Below are 23,229 nucleotides of genomic sequence, written 5' to 3'. Positions count from 1 at the left end.
AAGGTTTCATTACTATCTATCTGAGGGCATTGTCTATTCCCCTGGTGGCGTCACCCTGCAGTCGTTATTGTTACGTTGCACTGTACCCAGGAGGCTAAGAGCAAAGGATCTTCCACAGTAGTTCAGATGCCTTCTATGCACAAGCCCAAAGCAGCTGTGTTTGCACCTGTACCTCATTAACAAAGCAACTGGAAATATCAAGAAATAGTTGTATTCTAAAATGCTCAACTTAAAACAACATTTCCATGGTTTCTTGTTGCAATATTCTGTACATCTTCATGGCTCCACCACTCATGAAGAATGTGGTGCCAGTATAATCTTTATCCCACCTCATCCTGTATCTCATACACAGCAATTACAGGATAATTGGTGTTAAAAAATCTATTTCAAAAGCCCCTATTTGAACATACTGAAAAAATTTAAGTTGTACTTGTAAATACATGTGTGAAATGTTTCTTAAAAAATCATTTTACCATTTGTCTTATCTGATCCACATTCATTGTTTTGTGCATTGCTCATTGCTTAGCAGATTAATACACAGTGACACTGTACAATCTAGTAATGTATTCAGAAAATAACGTGCAGTAATTTTTTCACTTAGAAGGAAAATCTTTTGATGTAGACTTATTTTGTAATTTCTGTGCTATTCTAAATTCTACATGGAAGTGTGAAAAAATGATTAAACCTAAACTTTTTACTAACTTCTTTACCTTCAAGTGAATCAGTGATTGAAAAGTGTTTTATTCATAGTAAGCATATTTTAAATTGATTCATGACACTTAATATGGTGAAGGTGACAACATGATATGGCAGCTGATCTCTTTGTCCCTGTAGAAGTTGTCATCTGAGAGACCAAGCTCAGATGGGGAGGGTGCTGTGGAAAATGGCATCGCCACAGTGTGCAATGGAAAAGAACAAGGTACGTTGCAAATGCCGGGGTTGCTTGCAGCAAAGAGTATGTGCAAATATGAAGAGAGAGGAAGTAAAATACATCTACCTTTTTTTTTAAATAGTCAGTAATGCTTATGAGTTGATACTCAGTGGGTAAAATCAGTATATTAGTATAAAGAAATGGAATATAGAAATTTTGTTTTGGTACTTTGTCTATTCAGAAGTACAGTTTTTAAAGGACAAGAGTGACCACTATAGGCAACTAACAATTCTTATGGTAACTCTTAACTGTAGAGTGGGAATATAAATAGTGGATCTATAGACTTCAAGCAAAAAAACCCCAAAACAAACGTATCACTGTATATTAGAAGGAAGGGATCATGCATACAATATATATTATATATGCATATATATCTCAGTTTATATGTGCATATGTATCATAGAATAGCCTGGGTTGAAAAGGACCTCAGGGATCATCCAGTTTCAACCCCCCTGCTGTGGTCAGGGTTATCAACCAGGCTGCCCAGAGCCACATCCAGCCTTGCCTTGAGTGCCTCCAGGGATGGGGCATCCACAGCCTCTCTGGGCAGCCTGTTCCAGTGTGTCACCGCCCTCTGAATGAAAAATTTCCTCCTAATATCTAACCTAAATCTCCTGTCTTAGTTTAAAACCATTCCCCTTGTCCTGTCACTCTCAAAATGTGTATATGTGTCTGCACACATAAAACAAACAAAAATATTAATATACTGAAATGTTCATAATTATGTTACATCAGTGGGTTTGTGTATATATTTGCATATAATTTTAAATAAGCTGCTTTGGAGCCATGCGTATTTTGTAATTCTTATTATCAGAAGCACATCCCAAACTGAGGGAATTTGGCTTGAGTTACATCTAAAAATTCAACCTCTATGCTCTCGCCTCTGCACCCTTTGTTTTCTCCCCCAAACAAAGGAAATTGTGTGATTTCCTTAACATGCCGTGTAGCAGTGGTATCATGTAGATGCACAGAACTGACACTTTTCTGCAGCTGTGAGAAATGTAACGTGAGCTGCAGGAAACACAATACTGTGTCAGTACTGGCTTTGGTGCCAGCCCTGTCTCACGTTTTGATTCTTTCCCACTGTCTTCTTCCTGTGTCATTTTTCCAGCATTTCCTCACCATTCAGATCCCTGACATACCCAATAGAATGGAACAGTTATTGTGGTTTCCAGAAGCTGCTGTACATGCTTATATCTCACAGCATAACTGCTAAGCTTTCACTAAGAGGCTTTAACCTCTGCAGTGTGCTGAGCACCTCTGTTGTACACAAGCCAAATCCGGGTGTTGTCCAAGATGTCCAGAGCAACTGCTGGCTTGGGTGCCCTGTAGGAAGTGTGCTGACAGGACATGTGCTGCTAGGAGGCCAGCACATCTGCATTGGTGTTTACTGGAAGAAGCAGCTATCCACACCCAAAAAGCACCTTTCCCCCCAGCACCGCATGTAGCAGGTGGATTGTTTTTATGGTCTTGGCCACAGATGCAATTACTAACTCATTTTCCATGTTTGCTAGTAGTTAAGCTAAGCATGGTAAATTATGCCCTTGTGAGTCCCACACTTCTACTCTGTTTTCCATGTATTCCTCTTCCCAGTTCATCATTTCAGATAACTGTTTTTCATGTGAACATTTTGTACTTTTTCTTCTCAGTTTACGTAAGCCCATAACCATTAAAGTTTTTGTTTGTGAAAGTAGCAAAGGGAACTAAGGATGTCAGGAATAAACTTGAGCAGCTTTATCAGTAATTATTCTAAATGTAATTTTCATCAAAATCATAAATCAGGACAATTTTGTGGGTAGATTTGCTACCCTGTCAGTTAACAAGTTGACTTTTGCTCTGTTGATGGAATTCAAATCCACTGAATGTAATTTCTAAAATAAAGATTCTTTCATTATTTTGGTTTTATTTTGCAAATGAATTCATTTTTTACCTTTAATTCTGTTTTAGAAACTTTTTTTTTCTCATATTTTTCAACCAGTTAGTTAGGATTTTTCAGATATGCACTTTATAAGTGATATCCACAGTCTTTGCCATGTTACCTTCAGTAACTCAATGTGACTCAGTGCATGGAATGGATGTGAGCAAGATCTCTCCTTTCAGCAAGATCAGCAACCACGATCACAAAAAGTGTCAGCTTATTAAAAATTGAGTGCTTATACAGATCCCACTAATTTAACTGTTAATTTATGTCTTGTCTTTCTAAAAGGCCTGTTGTAATTAGATTCCTTAATAGCAGAGCCATTTTTGCGAGGCATAGATGTTATGTTTTTGTTAATGAATTGCTGACTTTTATTAGATAAATGTTTAGAATTGTGTCTGATCATCTGGCTAGATTTTTATTCTCATGTATATGAGCTGAATAGTTTGTTCATATTGATAAACTACATGATGACTGCTTTCGAAAGAGACTTCAAGCTTGATTAGATGAAATTAAATTAGAAGTTTGATTTTTGTTTTTATTCTCCTTCCAAATGCCACAGTTTTTATAGCAAAGGGGTGATTTATAGGCATCAGTATGCAGAAGGACATACAGTGTTTATCTCATTGCAGACTGCAACTGTACAAATGTTTACTTTGCATTATTTGCCAGAGCTACTTTTTATATTCAGTTTTTTTTTTTGTTTTTTTTTTTGGTTGACTACAATGCACAATAGACTAAAATGCACATTTTTGCCTTCTTAATAGTGAAGAGGAAAAAAAGTTCAAAAACAGAAGCCAAGGGCACTGTGACTAAAGTGACAGGGAAAAAAATAACGAAGATAATTGGCTTAGGAAAGAAAAAGCCATCAACAGATGAGCAGACCTCATCAGCTGAAGAGGATGTTCCAACATGTGGTAAGTTGTTTTTCTTCTTGGGTCTTTAAGGCAGTTTGCAACAGAAAATTTTTAACATTCTAGCCTAGAAAGTCCCATACATTTGCTCTTACTTATGTAATTTTTACCTCTGCATCAGAGAGGTGCACAGATATTGAAAGAGTATTATAAGCAAGACCTCATTCAAAAAGATACTAAATGAGTTTGACTTCTTAAATGAGAGAGTAGCACAGGCTCTGAAGAAAATGAGCTGTTTTCAAACCCGTAGGTGTAAAACAGCTGTAGGTTGGATTATAAAATAAATTTACACTTCATTTTAGAAAAAGGTTCCTGGGAAGGAATCAAGTCTTTTTGATGAATTTATATGCAATGGCAATGATGACAGTAGCCACCTGGTCTCAACTAAAGTGATTTGACTTTAATTGTTGGTTCCTGAAATTGTGCCTATTGGGCAAATTTCTAGTAATCTTAACTGCTGTTGTTGATCACTGTTAATGACAGCTGTAGTGCTTTTCCACACCAAGAAAGCAGATAAGAAAAGACACACTGAAAATATCTGTCTTGTATCTGGGTTATTAAAATTTGACTGCTATTTAGGACTTTTTGTAATACATTCAGCTAATGTCCTCGCAGCTGTCTATTTTCAAACAATGCCATGCATTGACATCCTTCTCTTTGCCTTTTCGTGCCCCAGGATTAAGTAATGTCTATTTATGTCAACATGTTTGTTCCCATCCTTCTTCCAATCTTTCAAAATAAATAATAAAAAAAAAACATAGCAAGAGAACTGTGAAGCAGTTGCACAGGATTTTGAATTTGGGTTAGTCTTTTCCCCTTTAATTGATTAGGAAATCTTGGGAAACCCAAAAATTTGTGATTAGGCAGCAGCTGTCAGAATTCCTTGGTGCATGAAGTGTAATAAATGCTTGACCAGTGTGAAAGAAGATTCATGGACCACCAGCGAGAACTTCATAGATTGCAGATGATTCTCAAGGCCACTTTAGGAATCATTCCCGTAAGAAATCTTTGATTAAATAAGTGTATGCATATGACTATATATCAACTAAGTACACATGTGATTTATCAAGCAAGGGAACAGCTGGGTAAAGCTGTGTCCAGACAGATGTGTTGTCCAAACCATCTGGCTTGCATAAAACTTCTAACTTCCTGGGTCTCATATTCTGTTGATTATTCCATATTATGTGAGATGTTAACCACAGCTGTACAGTCTAATTCCTAGTAATTCTTCTATTATTTAAATGTGGGCATAAATATAGCCATTACTATTGTGTGCATTTGGCTACACCACTTGCAAATTTTATAGAAAAATTTAAGTGTCTAGGCTTTAGTCATTGCAGGAAGGCTTTGCAGGAGTTTCTCAACACCAGAAATTTGTCTGAGTGCAATGCCCTCTGGAAGGTTGCTCCATAGTTGAGGTCTTTTACACTTAACAAGGCTCTGCTCAATCACACTGCTGAGGACACCCAGCTATAGTGGAAACAGAAACCCACCTACACTCAGAGTCTTCTCTACAACATCACTGCTCTTTGGCCACATGAACTAAGCTGAAGTGCTAATGCCACAACTGGAAACACATTCAAGGCATTTTGGTCATGTTAAGTCTTGAAGGTTTAAGCAAAGCTATTATGGTGGAAAAATATAGAGTCCTGCTTATTTAAGCAATGTATGAGGAGTTGGAAGAGCTTTACTGAGAGCTGCATTAGGAACAGAGATGGGGAAAAGTAATGTCTGAAAAAAAAAATCTTCAAATCTAGCCAGCTGGCTTGCACATGAAGGGTTTTCCATTTCTAGTGATTCTGTTATAATACACAGCTATACGGGTTTTTTGTTAGAGGAGGAGGGAGAACAGTTGGAGAGTGTGACCATCACAAGGAGCCAAAATCACAGAACGAAGCACATCCTTTTTTACAGCATCTTCCAAGTTGTGCGCAATTCTGATCGGCTATATCCTGCTGGATCAGGCTTTGCATTGGAATTGTAATGTTGGAAGGGAAATCCAGAAAGAATAATGATAAGTCATAGTTTTAATGAAAACCAAAGAGATAGTTGTCCAACATGATTAAGTGCTTAAATGAAAATCAGACCTGAGATAGAGGAAAAAGTTTTTACGTAGATTCTGGTCTGTGAAAAGTATGATTTCTTCATGGCATGTTTGGAAACAGCAGCATACTGAATTCATGTACCTGTACTGAGGAATCAAATATAAATGATACTTGGTGGGCTTTTTTGTTTACAAATGAAACTGGACAGAAAATTTGCACATTCATTATCTTCATTTTGATGTTTGGAATGATTATTGCTATGGGACTAAGAAATAACTCTGTGCCGAGATATTGTCTACATCTGGCATACAGAACGATAGGAAAAATGAGGTTTGTTTAAAACGCAGTTTATTCATGAAATTTCTATTTGTTTTAAGGACACAATTTAGTGGACAACATGGGTTGTATGTGGACAGTTAAACTTCTGCTAAATTAGCTGACTTCATTTGTATTTAACTCTTGAATTTTAAGCAAATATTATTTTCTGTTAGTGTGAATAGCAACCCTTTAAATTCTTATTTAAATGAGTTGCATTCTTCTTTCTAAATGAAATCAGAAAAGGTAACATCAGTGTGTAAACCTAACAGTGCCAATCTGTTCCTTGTGGCAAAGCAGAATGAGCCAACATTGTGTGGAGGATTCTTAGAAGGTCTTTAGGGTACTGAGAATGTTACAGAAGCTAAGTCATCACTTAACTACATAACAGGAGCTGTGATTTTCCCAGAAGATTTGGGCAGTCACAGTTATCAAGCTATTATAAAATGGGCAGGTGGCTCTTTTATAAAGAGCTGTATGAGCACATCAGCTGTGTATTTAGGTTGTTACCACTCTCCCTCTCTCATTCTTACTAAAGTTTAGGTCATTGGTATGCTCCAGCTTACCTGGTCACTGCCATGACTAATACAAAAAACATTTTCAAATGTGCAGGATCACATATTTACATAAATTTTTGCTAGGTTGTTGGCACCGTGAAGTTTTGCATTGAAGAAGTGGGGCAGAATCATGTACTTGTTTTCCTAAAATCCATCTGTTCTTCCTATTGTAAGAGAAATAATTTAAGTGATAGCATTATTTTGAAAAGTAGGGGTTGTTTTTGTTGTTTTTTTCTTTTTCTTTTTACAAAAAACAAAAACAGAAAACAAAAAAAAACTTAGGAGTTAAGCATCTCATGTCTTTCATTGCAGGATATCTCAATGTGCTCTCAAATAACCGTTGGCGTGAGCGCTGGTGTCGAGTGAAAGATAATAAACTCATTTTCCACAAGGACAGAACAGATCTGAAGGCGCACATTGTTTCTATCCCTCTCCGTGGATGTGAAGTCATCCCAGGACTGGATTCGAAGCATCCCCTGACCTTCCGGCTGCTTCGAAACGGGCAGGAGGTTGCTGTGCTCGAGGTGCTGTGGCTCTAAGGGCTCTGAGTTGTAGAGGCAACCACAAACTAAATTAGAGAAGCATTTTCAAATGACATGACAGCTCCAAAAAATCTCTAGAGTAATGTTATTGTAGAGATGGATAATAAATACTGAAAGTAGAAAGATAAAAATTGTAAGCAAAAGAAGAAATAAGATTTAGGAACAAGTCACATAATGTGCTTCAGAAATGTTTGTAAGATGCTTTTCCCTGCATTTTTCCTTTGAACTGATGCTAAATTATCTGTCATCCTTTGTAGGCACACTTTTTTGTCAGAGATACAGTCCTTTTGGGTAAATAACTTAGCCATAGTTAAATAATGAATCACTGTTGATGGGAAGTCTAGAGCTTTTAGCTCTCATTTATTTGCTTTGTATGTTAACCACTTTTGCTCATTCTGAATTCCTGTTAGTGTTATTCTGCAGTTAGAAAGTTGTGCCAACAACCTAGTGAGTCTCTTCGTACAGCTGTGTTTGCTGCACAGTAACTGTGTGCCTGGGGGGTTGGAAGCCAAGCACAGAGCTGTGGTCCTTGCAGCCCTGACAGCTCCCAGTCTGACCTGGGGAAGGATCCAGGCTCTGATGGGATCTCATTTCAAGGAGCAGAATTTGACTGAGGGTGACAGGCAAACTGGTGTGGGAAACACTTCTGATCTAGAAAGTTTCCTTCAGTGACTGTGCCCCTCTGCAACACATTCAAGAGCAAGTTGTAACTGAAAAGGCAAAATGAAACTTCAGAAAATTATGTCAGATCTTGTTGTCAAATCTTGTTGAAACTGGATTTTAAGAATGGTTCAGGATTTGGCAGGAGGTATTTGTCCATTATATTTTGAAAAATGCAAAGCCACTTAAGTCCAAGTGTAGTGATGACTTTTTGTTTTCACTGGGAGGACAGAAACTTGGACTAATTTTTTCCCAGTGCAGGTGATGATAGTCTTCCATCCTTGCAAGTCCTGTTGCATGTGAGCAGTTCAGAGAGTTTGAAAAACTAGGAACCATCTCAAGAATCTCTAGAAGGTCATAAAATGTTGAAAAAGAACGACGAGTTTAGAAACCACACACAGTCCTTTTTGCCATCCTTTTTTTCACTTATTTATTTACTACTGCTTAGATTTGCAGTATGAATTTTTGAAAAATTAGTTTTAAAGTGTTTAAACACCATCAGGTAGACGTATGCAAATCAAATCTTCCAAAAAACAAAACAAAAACTTCTACTGCTTCAGGTTTTTTTCACTCACTTCTACTTGGCAATAAAGTTTAATTCTCAGGATTTATCCTAACTATAATCTGCCTAGGAAAATAATTCTTAGAGCTTTCAATTTTCTGAAGTCTAAAATAAACATGACTTGAATTTAAATCCACTAGCCTTAAATGATTATTTTTTCTTCTTTTGTGGAGATTGCCCATGTTGAATTACATCATAGCTGATGAGCACATGGCTTACTTAAAGTGCAGTCCTTCTAGCACAGTTGATTTAATGAGAAATCCTGTGTTTTCTGAATTCAGTGGAAAGAAACCAGAGCCTCATGTATAATATGGTCAGCCAAGAAGAATGCTGCGTTTTGAAACAGTGCTGTGACTACCTGACTTTAGTGGTGGACTAAAGACCTGACATATGGTTTTGCACTCTCCTTACAGGCATCATCCTCTGAAGACATGGGCAGATGGATAGGGATGTTGCTTGCAGAAACAGGATCTTCAACTGACCCCGGAGCTCTGCACTATGACTATATTGATGTGGAAATGACAGCAAGTGTCATCCAGGCTGCAAAACAGACCTTCTGGTGAGAGGCATTCAGCTAACAGCTTGTTTTCAGTATTATGAGTATTTATATCTGCACATTAAGTCTGGTGCCAAGGGAGCTTATCAAACCCCCCCCACCCCCCCGCCTCTTTGCTAGTTTTTGAAGTTCTGAAGTGTCTCAGGATTGCAGTATGGTAGATGTGATTAAGATTATCTTGTTGGCATCTTGCTAAAGCTCTGTTAAATGCAGGCACCAGCCAGCTTTACTCAAATCTTGACTCATTTTTAAATGAGTCACTTTATCCTCTATATTTTGCTTGATGCCTTAGAACTAACCCTGGAAAAGGACATATATGTTGAAAAGGAAATAAGTATGTGGCTAAATAGTTAGTAGTCATTTACTTACTGACTATGTAATACTTGTGCCTTAACAGAACCACTACAAATGTGCATCAAATTTAACTGTGAATCACCTTCTCAGCGTTTCCTTCTCATGTCCTTTTCTGATTAATTAAAAATTACATCAAGCTCATGCCAGTTCAAATTATTCATAGTTTGTAATTGTGAAGGTGGAAATTGAGAAGGACTCTAGGTGCAGCAAAGAAATTCTGTTTAAAATGCAAATCGGTTCTTTGTCACTGATGATATGTTAAGAAAAGTAACTCACGCTTTGGATATGCAGCAGTTTACTTTTGCAAATTTTGTCAGCTAAACAGTCTCCAGTGAGAAGAGACTCATGTTTTTCCTGGGCTTGATGAGGCTATTTAGAAGCAGGAGCAAGGGAATGGCTTGGCCATGCTAGATCTCCTGTTGCAGTTGTACCTCATGGTTTGCTGGGGTCAGAAAGCAAGTGGCCTGACAAGACAGTTTGGAGAGGTGGCAGCTACATGAGACTCCCTACAAATTCAAAAAATGTGAAATTTTGTGACAGTGCATTAAAGAATCACACTTCGTATGCCTGCCATAAAAGATTAACAATGCCAAAAAAGAAACCAACAAAAGAAAAAGCTTCAGTTTCCTAAAGAAGACTCTTCCACTATCTCTGTGTTAAGAGAGCTTTAACAAGAGAAAATGCCCAGCTTCATTCAGGTTCTACATTGAATGTCTTTAGATTGAAATCAAAGTGACTCTGTGTTACTGCAGTCCCAGTTCTGTGATAACCAGACAGTTTTGATAGAATCAAAATGCGCTTTGCTTACAGACTTATGTTAATATTTGTTTTGAAGTTAATAGGGTTCAAAAAGTTTATCCTGTGTTGACATGTGTTTTTTGCTTCAGTCAGCATCTCACAATAACCACATTTAAGAAAGAAACAGAATGGAAACATTTCCCCCCTGCATACAGCATGGCTTTTCTTTTCTGAACAAATGTGATATTAATTGGTGCCAAGTGAAAAAGCATATGCAACTAGACCACATGTTAGAAAGGAATGTCAAACAACTTGAAAAATAGTAAAAATTCCCTATTAAAAATTAGTTACAATTCACTGGATGTCTTTAGAAGTCTGTAAGAGCTTGTCAGTAAGCAACTAGAGTAGCCATCTGCTGATGTTCAACTATTCCTAGAAAAATATTGCCACCTATTTTAGAATGAATATCTGTATTCCAAATTAACTGCGGTTGTCATTAAAGCTTTGGTGATCATTCAGTCACTTCAGACTTATTCCTGAGATTGATGCTGTGCCAGATAGTTAGTTCTTCATTAATAATCTTATCAATTTTCTGTACGTGAATCATTAGGCTTCTTAGGGAAAACTGAATGAAAATTCTTTCCAAGCAGTTTTCTCCATTGGCTTTTCAATCTAGCAGTTTCAGAATGCAATTCACTTACGTGTATGTGTCTGTAAACTAGTTTAATGAGGCTTAGTGAAATAATGTTTATGAAGTGTAAACTGATACTTAGATAAACTTTAGCTTCTTTGCTGATGGAAACAGTTATGGCAGGTGCATGGATGATGTTAATGAATATCCCAGATTTCAGACGTGTGTAATATGCGCTGCTTTCAATGAAGCTACTTAAGTAAGCAGGAAGAAAATAACAGCTCCAAATGCAGTCATTCAGACTAACCAAAAACAACTGAGTAATGTTCTTCATTAAGGGAAGCAGTAGACAAATGCATCCCTTTAATAACGTCTAATGAAGTATGAGATAAAACCATTTTTATCATGGCATTTATCTTGGGCTTTTTATTGTTTGTTTGTTTTAATAAGGAAAGCTTCTGGCTAGTGGTTATTCCCCCTGTGGCCTGCCCATGTGCTGCTTGGGTGGAGGCAGACCTAAAAGGTTCACACTCAGCTAGACAGGTTCATCTGTCCTGCAAGCCTGGCTCTTCTGTGGCTCAGGTGAGCCTTAGCTGTCTCCCTCTGAAAAACTATTTCAGTGCACAGGATGTTATTTCAAAGCCAAAAGAAAGCAAATGTTAAAACCACAGAATTCCTGAGCTCTGGCCAACACTACAGAAGACCCTCTCAGCTTTAGCGGGGCTTTGTCATGTTTTATGAATATCAGCACAGAGCCTGAATAGTCCCATTGTTTGAGATAGAAAGCTTTGTGTTGCCTTTCACGTATACCTGAATCTATAGGAATTATTTGGGATTTCACTCTATACCTCATTCAGCTTCAGAGCTTGCTGGGGAAGGTAACTAACCCTTGAGGTCATTACAGCCTTTGGGGCTGATTCTTCCAGTTTCTGCATTTTTAGATCTTTGCTCTGAACACAAATCCCATTGTAGTCTGTGATAGTATGCGTGTGCTCTTTAGAAGTCTAGTAAAAGAAGCAACAATGTCAGTTCTGGGGAGAGCAAACAAAAGCAAAATTACCTATTCCTTTTGAGTCTTCAGAGGGCTTATACCTACTGTGTGAAACACAGTGGTGATGAGAATATGGAGTATTTGTGTGCACAGTTGCCCAAGTGGAGAGCTAGGAAGCATGGTGCCATTGTGCAAACTCTACACAGCCAAAAGTTCTGACATGGATGTGAAAGATCCCCAGAATTCAGGAAAGAAATGATTAGCAAATATTCATGGACGTGTTGACTTACATTTCATTAGACCTTTTTCTATATTTCATTTTTTTTTTTTTGCTAGGTTTGATTATTGTTCCTCCAGATTCCAAGTTTGCATCCCCTCTGAACATGTGTGCACTCAGAAACACCTGCTTCTCATGCATGCAGACAACAAGGGAATGTTTATGGGACACTGGCAAGTTGATTTATAACATAGATCAGCAGGTTCCCATGGAAATGTGCCAAAGATCAGTTACAGCTGTTGCCATCCTGGCTTTCACACAGTCTTATCCTTGCTCTAAGAATACAGTACAGAAACACATGGTGTAATATTGGCTGCTACCAGTAACATATGAGTAGCAAAAGATGGAAAACTGTCCACAGCATTCCTGCAGAAGGCAAGAATATGCATACTTCCAGGCTACAAAATCTGATACAGGGAATGTGCCACAGAAACATCATTTAGACTTGGGTTCAACACTGTCTTTTATTATTTTTCTTTTGCTTTATTCAGTTTTATGAACAGGCGAGTTATATCCACAAATCCGTACCGGGGAAGCACTGCCAACGGCTATGCATGTCCGAGTGGAATGGCACTTCATTACGATGATGTTCCCTGCATAAATGGATCGGTAAGAATTGAATTTACACAGAACAAATGGTTTGCATGTGTTGAATGCATGGACATCTGAAAATTATATTATCTAAAAAGGCCCACTGGGCAGTTTCCAAATGGAGTCCTATTTTTTAGATTGGGGACTGCGAACTTCCCTTACACCTATAGGGTATTAGGGGCGTGGGACATATTGCTTACATTAACCTGCACATGAGCCAACATGCATTTAGAAAGCAGTTGCCTGTTAATGATTTGTTGCCAAGTCCTTGAATATAATACTGACTCAAGGGGATATTTTTCAGATCACACTGAAGCTGGCAAAACTAAGCACTCAGTTACACCAGGCACGTTTTGGTGTCCATTTAAAAACAATACAGAACATTTTGCTGTCCCTGGGGCTGCGTTACCCATGAGTGCAGGTATTGTACATCCCAAAGGAGAATCACAGGGGTCAATTCCATCCACATAATATACAGAGCTTATCAAAGTCAGCTGTAGAATAGGTTTTAATGCGTAATGGATATTTACCTTACTGATATGTGGTCCTCACATATTAACAGGGCATATAGAGCTCATGGCAGCTTTTAATTTGGGCTGTTTCATAAACACCCTCACTAAGGCTGAGCTCAGAAAAATTCATTGTTTCCAATTGCTAAGTGAACTGCAAACACAGTCCTCCATCATTTCTTAGTAATGTCAGAAAGATGGTAGAGAAAAAAAGCCTTTTGGGAACTGCACGCAACAGCATGTGGGGTGAGTAGTCTGTGTGTGTAGTTCTTGGATGTGCTCAAGCCTTTGTGTGAGTAGCATGCTGCCACAGCCAGGATGGATTAAGGAAGGATATTTGGCAACCAGGCCCATGGTTTCTTTTAAGATTAATTGAATGAATCACTGGAGTGTTGTTGTTGAGCTTTCCATTTTTTCTGAAGGAGAAAAAAAAAAGGAAATGCCTTTAGTTATTTTAGATAGTTAGCTCAGAATAATAATCTTCCAGCAAATAAAATGTAATACCAACATACCAGCAGCTGGTATTCACAAGACATATAGCAAAGACATATAGCCTGAAGAAAAAAAAAAAGAAGAAATACTTTTGGCTTCTGCTAGCTGTTAGCATTATTACTTCTAACAACTCGTACCAGATGTAATCCCACAGATTCATCTGTGCAGCCCATGAGGGGCCTCCTGTTAACACATTCTCCTTATGCCCCCTCAGTGCTGAGCTAACTACTGATGATACAGTCTGTGAGCAGGAAGGGTAATAGAATAGCATCAGCTTGCTCATGCAATGGAAAATGCAAAAGCTATGAGCCACGTAATGCAATGCTTCCTTTCCATGCTGCATCTTTCCCCAACTTTCTGAGTAGTTAGCTTCGAGTGTAAGCAAGGAGCATAAGCTTGCTAAATGTGGAGGGCTTCCTATGGTCAAAAATCTTACTAATGTTTTAATGTCACTCAGGTTCTGCATGGTGTATTGTTTACTAACTGCCAAAGTGTATGTATTGCAGTGGGAACCAGAAGATGGCTTTCCTTCTTCTCGTAGCAGGAACATGGGAGAAGAAATGCTTTATGATAACGCAGGCCTGTACGATAACTTGCCGTCTCCAAAAATCTTTGCGCGCTATCCACCAGCTGACAGGAAAACCAATAGGTTATCTACTGACAAACTCTCCTCTAACCATTACAAACACCCTGTCTCATCCAATCTGTCTTCTGCTCAGTCTGTCACTAATACCTCTGCTGTGGGGAGGGGATCTGTATCGCAGGTACTGTACTATTTAATACTTGACTATACTTTTTATTTTTTTGTCTGTTCTGTTTATCTGGTTGTTATAGTAAGGACATCAGGCTGATTCAGTCAGTCTGAGCACTGAAGTGCTTGCAGTTCAGTCACCAGCCCACTGCCAATAAAACAGTTTTGCTAAGTGGCACACGGGAAGGGCTTTTCCCATGAGCTCCTGATGATTTACAGATTGTAGGTAATACCAAGAAGATAGATGTGGCCTTTGGTGCTTAACCTGAAGCATATTTTGCTTCCTTCTGTCTCCTTGGCATGCAGTAGTGACTTCAAAATTAAAAAGTGGCATTGTAAGTGAAATATGACTTGATTGTGACAGCAAATTCACATATCTGGAATGATTGTATATGCTATGACTATACTGTATAATGTGAATGTATGTATATATGTATATATACATATATACTAAATGATACTGTGTGCACCATATTGAAATTACTGCCTGTTATTTTCTTCCTGACCTTGGTCTGCTGCATCAGGCTTCTCATTCTGCTTTCTTTTCAGTCTACTAAAGGTTTTAGAAGGAGATGAAGATGCCAGAGCACAGATGTGCTTGTCTAACACATTCTAGGTGGAAATATGAGGAGTAGGCAGTACAGTGTTTCTCATCCTTGGGTTCATTTTCTTAAATAAGAAGCATTTTCAATAGCTTGAAGTTGTAGAACAGAAAATAATGCATTAAGGCTTAACATTTAAAAATGTGTATTGTAAACGTATTATTTTAAAACAAAAAACATGTACCACAGCAATGTAACGGTCATACAGTAAATAAGAAAGTGTTGAATTTTATTTTGGTAAACCATGTTGGCTTTTTCTGAGGGCAGTCAGTGTTGAAAAACTGTGTTTCAGGAATCTTTACTGTATGAAATTGTTATAAGGTACAACTTTTCTGCCTCATAGTGGCTATACAAGTGTCGTAAATGCCTGATGTTTAAATAATTTGGAAACCACAATGCCACTAGAAATGGAGTGTTCAACCCCTCCTTATTCTGTGATTCCTGGTGATTTCCCTTCTGGGATCCCACTGAGCAGGCTACTCACAGAGACCAAATCTCTGGAGAATGTTTTGACTCCAGCTGGATCAATGCAGTCTGTTAAGGCTCTCTGAGCAGGCAGCTTTCTGTTAAGATTTGCCCTTGATGAAGGGATGACTGCCATACCAGTGGCACGGGAGTTGCTGAGACCCATTTGTACTTCTGTTTTGAAACAGTTTAAGGGCAAGAAACCTCCTGCGACTGCTAACGGGATCACTGGAAAAGTGAGAACATTGAATAGCCAACCAAAGAAACCTGAATCAGTGTCATGTGTGAAGCGCACAGCGTCCAGTAAGTACATCTCCTCACTGTTGCCACTGTGAGTGGAATCATGAGGGTACCCAAAACAGCTGTCTTTTGGTAAATAAGATGAACAACCACTGTGTTCTTCTGTATCTGAGGGACTGGGCAGGAGATGCACAGCACGACACTGAATAGGAGATACTGTGTGCATTAGTGACCCATTACTCCAGCTGATGTATCTCTGTGCCTGCAAAAAGTAATGAGAGCAGAAGGAAAAAAATTAGCAATGACTCTTCATTTGGAGTGGAGTGTAATTTTGTATGCCTGTGGGAAGAGGCGAGTGAGAAGCTAGGAAAGTCAGGAGAATATTATCATGTTCATAAGAAGAATTATTTCTAATAAAAAAGACGTAACAAAATAATGAAAACAAATGTACAGCTCAAATGCTTCCTTAGAGAGATGAGATTTCAGACCATAAGCAGCAAATTCAGAATATGGATTCCTCCAAGCAGGTGGATCGCCTGTAGGTAATATGAGTGCATCCTTTCTGAGATGAAGGTTCAGAAAAGAAATTTTATAGGAAGAATTGAAGATACAAGGAGACTTGTCAGATTGCCAACCCACGCGTTTTTATTGATTAAAATATCCTAACAGATAGTTTTCCTTAAAGAAGAAAAGACAACAGAGAGCTATAGTTGTAATTTTTAAGATACGGATTCCAAAATGTGGCTTCTGCTAGTGAAGGAATGAATGTGCCTTTTTGGGTCCCTAGTAAATTTTTAAGGAGTCATGGATCTGAAGGGAATATAAAAAAAAAGATCTAGTTTTTAGGATAAAAAAAAACCAATAAAAATAGTGTCTTTCCAGCTTCACAAGTCAGTTGACACTGGAATAGACTCTTGGAGTAAAGGCATCTCAGTTACCAAAGACTGACTTAAACTGGTTAGGCAGCTGTTTGTCAGGAATGGTTTAGATGTTACTAACTGCTTCAGATATACAGACAAGCTGAACTGTGGAGTGACCTATTTCCTTTGAGTTGCAACTGGAGCAGAGGTATAAATGTGTCTGTGAAATAAATTAGAACACGTATGTGAGCCAGGAAAAGAAAGCATTTCTATGGGAAATAAAAAAAAAAAAAAAAAAAGAGAGAGAAAGAAAGAAAACTCTTAAGTACCCAAAGAAGTGAGAATGTCATTTTGCTCTATGCAGTCAGGTAAGAAAAGACATGTGCTTTAGGTATTAGAAATAAAAATGTAAGCTAGGCAGAAGGGGCAAATGTAGTTTTGTAGTTTTTCCTTTGACCACTTAAAATTAAAAATCAAGGCTTCTGAGATAAATAGAACCATACTTTCCTTGCTCTGAACTACAGAGAAGGGCAAGATATTTTTGAAAACCAATGTAATAATAACTAGAGAATACACTGTCTATCCTATAGTACTTCCTTCAGAGCTCAGTAGGAATCACATAACTTCAGAAAAACCCGTGGAAGAGGGGCGTCCTCCAAACATGAAATGCTTCATGTGATGTTCAGTTCCAGGGTATGTTTTTGGGTTTTACTGTTAGTTGAACCAACTCATTGAGGCAGCGAGCTGCTTGAACAGCTGAGGAAGCACACGTATACTCACACACATCTATTCTATAAGGGCTTGATTAACACAAAGTTAAATTGAGGGAAGTTTTTTGTGTCTCCCATTTTAACCTGTGACCAAAGTTTAAATGGGAGAAGACAAGGTCCAACTCTATCAAATAAATAATTACTATCTAATATATACAGATGCAGAACAGTACAAATATGGCAAGAATCGTGTAGAGGCTGATGCAAAGAGGTTACAGAGCAAAGAAGAGGAACTGCTAAAGAGGAAAGAAGCGCTGAGGAATAGGCTGGCCCAGCTCCGAAAAGAAAGAAAAGATCTACGTGCTGCCATTGAAGTCAATGCTGGTATGAGGTGCTTCTTTGTGCTGTGTCCTTCATGTGGCAGGTCTCATTATCCAGACAGCCTGGTATTCTGTGGTGAAGTGCCATTACATGAAGTTTGGTCTTGATGTTAAGTTACACTTCGTAATATCTGTATTTGGATTTTTTATGTACACAAATAGTGTATGATATGTGTATATGAATATATATAAACACGCACTCTGAAATGATTGTGGTGCATATTTAAGGCAAGCATAATATGGGAATAATTTTATTTTGACTAGCTAATTATGTTTTCATGACAGCAAAAATGAGAAAACAAACACTGATTGGCAAATAGGCTTTAAATCTAGGGAAGGAACCTGAAAGAAAACATTTGGCTCCTGTTGATACACTTTTTACATGAAAAATATTTTTTTGCATGTTATGCAACATTCTTGTGAAGTCAGTGATTTTTGAGCACCCCCCTTTTTTTCATTTTTTTTTTTTTTTGTTCTTTTTGAAAAGAAAATAATAATTTTTGTAGAAGTGTCAATTTAAGCTTCCTGTTGAAATAACTTTGCTGTGAATGATAGGCAGGAAGACGCAAGTGATTCTTGAAGACAAGTTAAAGAAACTGGAAGAGGAATGTAAGGCGAAGGAGGCTGAGCGTGTAAACCTGGAGCTAGAACTGACTGAGGTGAAGGAGAGCCTTAAAAAAGCCTTGGCTGGTGGCATCACGCTTGGTTTGGCTATTGAGCCCAAGTCAGGAACATCAAGCCCACAGGTATGCAAATCCCAAGACCATGGCTCCAGTATATTAAGTGGGAAGTCAGAGTTTTCAAAAGGCTTATTAAGTACAGGAGATAAGAACAGAATTGTTTTTTTATCCACATTATCTGCATTCTTCATCTCCTTATGGTATACTTTTCTAGAACAATGGGGAGCAAGTAGAAAAGGGAATCACTAGTAGTATATATTCTTTTAATATTTATGTCAGGGTAATGCACAAAAGCTGTTGCCCCCTTGTTCTCAGAGGATTGTAGAAGCATAAACTGAGACATTTCTCCATCCCAAGGAGAGATTATACCATCATGCAGTTACTGAGACCTACACTAGTAGGTCACACTCACTCTTTGCAATGGCTGCATCCAACACATTGGTGATGAAGTATGGTATGCTGGCTGAAGCAGCAGAGTAGCTGTGTCACAGAGATCAAAGAGGCACGTCTTTGTGTCACAGAGATCAAAGAGTCCTCCCCATTACCTAGTGTTCTTTTGTAATTCAAAATGAACTTGAATTTTCATCACAGAACATACACACTATTATCTGACCCCTTTTTCATTTATTCACCATTATCATGGATTCAGTTTCTTTAAAAGTAGTTTCTGCATTTCTGAGTCTAAATAATATTGCCTATGTGACTACTTGGAGGAAACTCAGCATGGCGTTTTCACTCTTTTTAAGTCTCCAATTTTCAAGCACCGAACTTTGGAGAACTCTCCAATCTCCAGTTGTGATACCAGTGACACCGAGTGCTCAATACCTGTGAACAGTGCAGCAGCTCTGAAGCGACCTCCCTCATCAAATAATTCTCCATGTCGGGGACATGTACTTCGAAAAGCAAAGGTGAGAAGACTTGCATATAGTTTTCTTTCTCTGTCCTTTTTCTTACTTTAAAAAAAAAAAATCATGTTTACTTGTGGAGAGACGAGAGAGAGAGAGTGGGAAGGATTGGTTCTTAAGTAGGTGAAATTTATCTTTCAGAAGTGGCAGTGCTGTATTGAGATTATTTGTATTACTTTATATGTACTTTATAAACGTTGTCCTCCAGGCAGGAGTGTTTCTAGGGAATCGTTTGTAGATTAATTGATAAGTACTTAATCAGACAGATTTAATTCTACTTCTCTTTCTTTCTAAATTTAATTTACAGAGAAAGTAGCATGTCAAGTAGATAGTCCATCCAAAATTCATTAAGTTACACTGAGCTGGATAGTTGAAAAGTGGCTAAGAGTTCACAGTTCTGATGGAATACAATATCAGGGCTGATGTTTGCCAGCTGCACAAGAACAGAATAATTCTTCACTATAGTAATTGAAATTTGTTGTGCAATTTACCTACTCTTAAAATAGGTTTAAAGTAGAAATCAGTGTAATTTAATTCAGCACATACCTGGCTGAAGTTTGCATTCCTGTTGTATTGTCACAGTTTTTTTAATTTTTGTGCTTTACATTCAGAGAGATTTGCATGACCATTCTTGTGGGCTACATTTGCAATAGAACATAAGGGTGACACTATTAGCACTGGCTGATTTTATAGTTCACTTCTACTTGTAATTAGAAGTAATAGTATCATAGACAGCTGTTCCTGTGCTGTCCTTCTTTTTTTTTTTTGAAAAGTAGTAAAACATTATTCAAGGTAGTTTTTATTTTTTAAATGAATTTTTGTTAAAAGCAGTCACATTCTTCACCGATAAAACACATTTACATTATCTGAGCATAAGCCTGGCACTTAAATGTACTAAATCCTAAAATATCTTCAGCTCAGTGGATTATTTGGTTTGATGACCCATGTCAGTGACTCCCCATGTCTCTCCCAGCCTCCAGTAGGCTCTCTACATTGCAATGAATTAATTCTCCTGCTGTACCTTATGTGAGTACGTTTCCACCAGCCTTCCACAGCCTCTTTGCCATGGGCATCAGTAGCCTCTTCTGTCAGTTGGCCTGATTCATTTATCTTCAGCTAAGAATAATTAAACTGGGAGTGATTGGTTTCAGATCTTTTTAACTTTGAAGTGCGATGCTTCTGCTTCAAACTTAAGAGAAGAATTCGTGCACTCTTAAGCTTATCTTTGAATTCCAATTATGCTATAATTTGTTTCGTAAAGATACGATCTCTAACTACATATTTTGTTTTAGGTTTGCATGTTAGCACAGCATTACTGGGGAAGTGTGTCTAGCAGTTAGAACACAGTCCTGACAAAAAGCAGCATGGATTTGTTTCACGAGTGCTACAGTCTGGTCAGGCACATTTAATCTTTAGATCTGGAGAAATCTATAAAAACCTGAATAATGTTGGTGTAAAGAATACCTTGCAGCTGTAGTTCATTTTTGTGTTCAGCTTATACCCTACAGGAGAAGTGCTGTCCTGCCGTGCTGTTGGTTATCACTGCACTTTGGGTAGCACACAATAGGTTGGTCAGGTCCTGTTGGAGAGGAATTGTGAATATAAGATTATGCTAATCTGAAAGGCTAGAGAGCTACTAAGTGCATTTCCCACCCTGGGAAAAATAACTCAAAGGTATCCAATTCAGCTTTAGCAGCTTTTTCCTGAAAACCTCATGCACTAAATATTAACAATGAAATTTTGCTGAATTAGACAGTGCAACCCAAGCTGTACTCAGCCCATTCGCCAGGAGCAGCAGCCAAATCCTGCCATCAGGTATGCATCTGCAGCACACCCGCCTGTCACTGGGCGTCAAATGTGCATATGCGAGGGTGGAATTTGGCTCTCAATTCTTTTGGCCTTTTGCAGTTATGAGTGAATCCAGGCCTTATAGATGTGGCTAAACAAAAGGAGTCACACGTGAGTATCTCGGAGCAGAACTTGGCTCTCTGTGCATGCATGTCAGTGCAACGTGTGGGAGTGAAACGGACTTCACATCCATGCTAACACTTATGTCTTCTGCAGCTGGCAGGTCTCCTGACATTATGGTTGTATAAGCATTCAAAATGTTGGGTTTTTTGTTGTTGTTTTTTTTTTTTTACTCCCTACTATGCACTGAATGCACTCATCACCACCTTTCTCACTCTTCCCCTTGCACCAGGATGCTGAGCCTGTCACCAGCCACGCTCTAGTTTGCAGCCACCCTCTTGGCACTGTTGTGCTCAGCAGCCTCAGAGTACTGCACTCTTCTCTGCTGGATTGTGTTTTTTGTTTTTTTTTTTTAACTTTTCTTGTAACACCTATGTTTTTAATTTTAATATATATATATATTTTTTTTTTTAAGAAAAAAGAAGTGTATTTTAGGCAGTTGGAAGGAATTGTGATTTTATTAAACTGGTTCAGGAAAGGAGACTGTAGTAAATGTAGAAAAATGCATTTTATGTTAGCATTGCTAGTTAAGTAAGTAAAATAATGTGCAAGAATAAAATGATTATTTAAGCAAGTTTAGTATGTCAAATGACATTCTAAAAACAAATTTTGATGTGTTATAAGGAAACTGCAATGTTTACTTCTGATTTGTTCACAAAACTGATGGACTGGTGGATGCCAGCAGCTTACATTTTACTTATGAGCAGGTTTTGGAGAAAAAAAATGAAGTCTCTCTGTTTCCCAGCTTCCAGTCAGGTTCGGTGTTGACTTAAACATTCTTTCATTGAATTGAACCTGCAGGAGCAGTGGAAACCAACATACGTTCCTTCTGCACCTGCAGTAAAGCTGCTGCTTTCAAGGCTTATTTAACACTTCTTAAAAAAAAATAAATTTTCTTCCCAATTGCTCAGCCAAGGACTTCCTTTAGGGCTTTGGCAGCACAGACATAGAGAATATATATTTAACATCCATTTTAATAAGTAATCTAGAGTTCACCCATGCTGTGTTTTAAATTTAGGCTTAACATGATTTAAATTAAATCAAATGTTAAAAATGTGTTTACATTAAGAAAAATACCTTTTATATATAAAAAAAGCCAATCAAGCTTTAAAAAGTAATATACTTATTTTTCTTACATTTCTAAAGCCACCGACTGTGACTTTCGATGATGCTTTACGGTGTGTCACAGTTATGGGGCTGTTTAGCCAAACTAATGCTTTTACCTCTTTCATCAGCAGAAACAGATTTTTACATATATCAATAACAGTTCTCAGCTAGAGTTCTTAAACAATGTGGAATGAGTGTTAAACTCAGGAATTCAGCTTGAGAGCCAAGATAGCAATATGCCTGCAGAGCATCTCTGCAGAGCCAATGGCTGGGAGAGGAATTTGTAGACTCCAGTTCCTGGCTGAGAACAGCTGTGGGATGGCTCCACAGAGATTACTTCAGTGAGAGGCCAGCTTCTTTAGAGCTTCATTATTGCCTGATCTCTGTATGGATAGGGTTCAGGGGGTTGGTACATCATAGCTGTACTAGGCTCAGCCAAGCCTTCTTCGTGTCCTCTGATCCAGTGTATTCGTAGGAAGTACTGTAGCTATCAACCAAATCAATAGCCACAAGTTTGATTTAATGGGGTGTTTAGCTACAGCAATCTCACGATTTTTCACTTATGTAGCAGAAGAAATGGGTTCAAGTGCACTCTCAGCAAGTTTGCAGATGACACCAAGCTGTGGGGTATGGTCAACGCACCAGAGGGATGGGATGCCACCTAGACAGACCTAGACAGGCTTGAGCAGTAGGCCCAGGTCAACTTCCTGAGGTTTAACAAATCCAAATGGAAGGGCTTGCAGCTGGGTTGAGGCAAGCTGAACATGAGCCAGGAGTGTTCCCTCACAGCCTAGAAAGCCAATTGTATCCTGGGCTGCATCAAATGAAGTGTGGCCAGCAGGTTGTGGGAGGCGATCCTGCCCCTCTCCTCGGTGGTGGTGAGGCCTCACCTGGAGTACTGTGTCCGAATATGGAGTCCTCAGTACAGGAGAGACATACATAGAACTGTTGGAGCGCATCCAGAGGAGGAGGGCCACA

General features: G+C 38.4%; 1 protein-coding gene across 1 annotated transcript in view; it reads left to right on the top strand.

Moving 5' to 3' along the window:
• The window catches only part of AFAP1 (actin filament associated protein 1), a 275,636-nt gene that overhangs the window by 83,400 nt on the left and 169,007 nt on the right, over nucleotides 1-23,229 (top strand). Inside the window, exons 8-17 of the mRNA XM_065735812.1 lie at nucleotides 835-919; nucleotides 3,617-3,766; nucleotides 6,993-7,204; nucleotides 8,858-9,003; nucleotides 12,483-12,600; nucleotides 14,090-14,347; nucleotides 15,590-15,704; nucleotides 17,431-17,595; nucleotides 18,147-18,337; nucleotides 19,018-19,179. Coding sequence (XP_065591884.1) covers nucleotides 835-919; nucleotides 3,617-3,766; nucleotides 6,993-7,204; nucleotides 8,858-9,003; nucleotides 12,483-12,600; nucleotides 14,090-14,347; nucleotides 15,590-15,704; nucleotides 17,431-17,595; nucleotides 18,147-18,337; nucleotides 19,018-19,179 — 1,602 coding nt within the window. The remainder of the gene's footprint in view (nucleotides 1-834; nucleotides 920-3,616; nucleotides 3,767-6,992; nucleotides 7,205-8,857; nucleotides 9,004-12,482; nucleotides 12,601-14,089; nucleotides 14,348-15,589; nucleotides 15,705-17,430; nucleotides 17,596-18,146; nucleotides 18,338-19,017; nucleotides 19,180-23,229) is intronic.

This window comes from Cyrtonyx montezumae, unplaced genomic scaffold (assembly GCF_038088225.1).
Source record: "Cyrtonyx montezumae isolate F1298 unplaced genomic scaffold, pur_monq_1.0 scaffold_2, whole genome shotgun sequence".
NCBI classification, from domain to species: domain Eukaryota; kingdom Metazoa; phylum Chordata; class Aves; order Galliformes; family Odontophoridae; genus Cyrtonyx; species Cyrtonyx montezumae.
The sequence above is the reverse complement of the archived record's forward strand: the minus strand, read 5'-3'. Positions and strand labels throughout refer to the sequence as shown.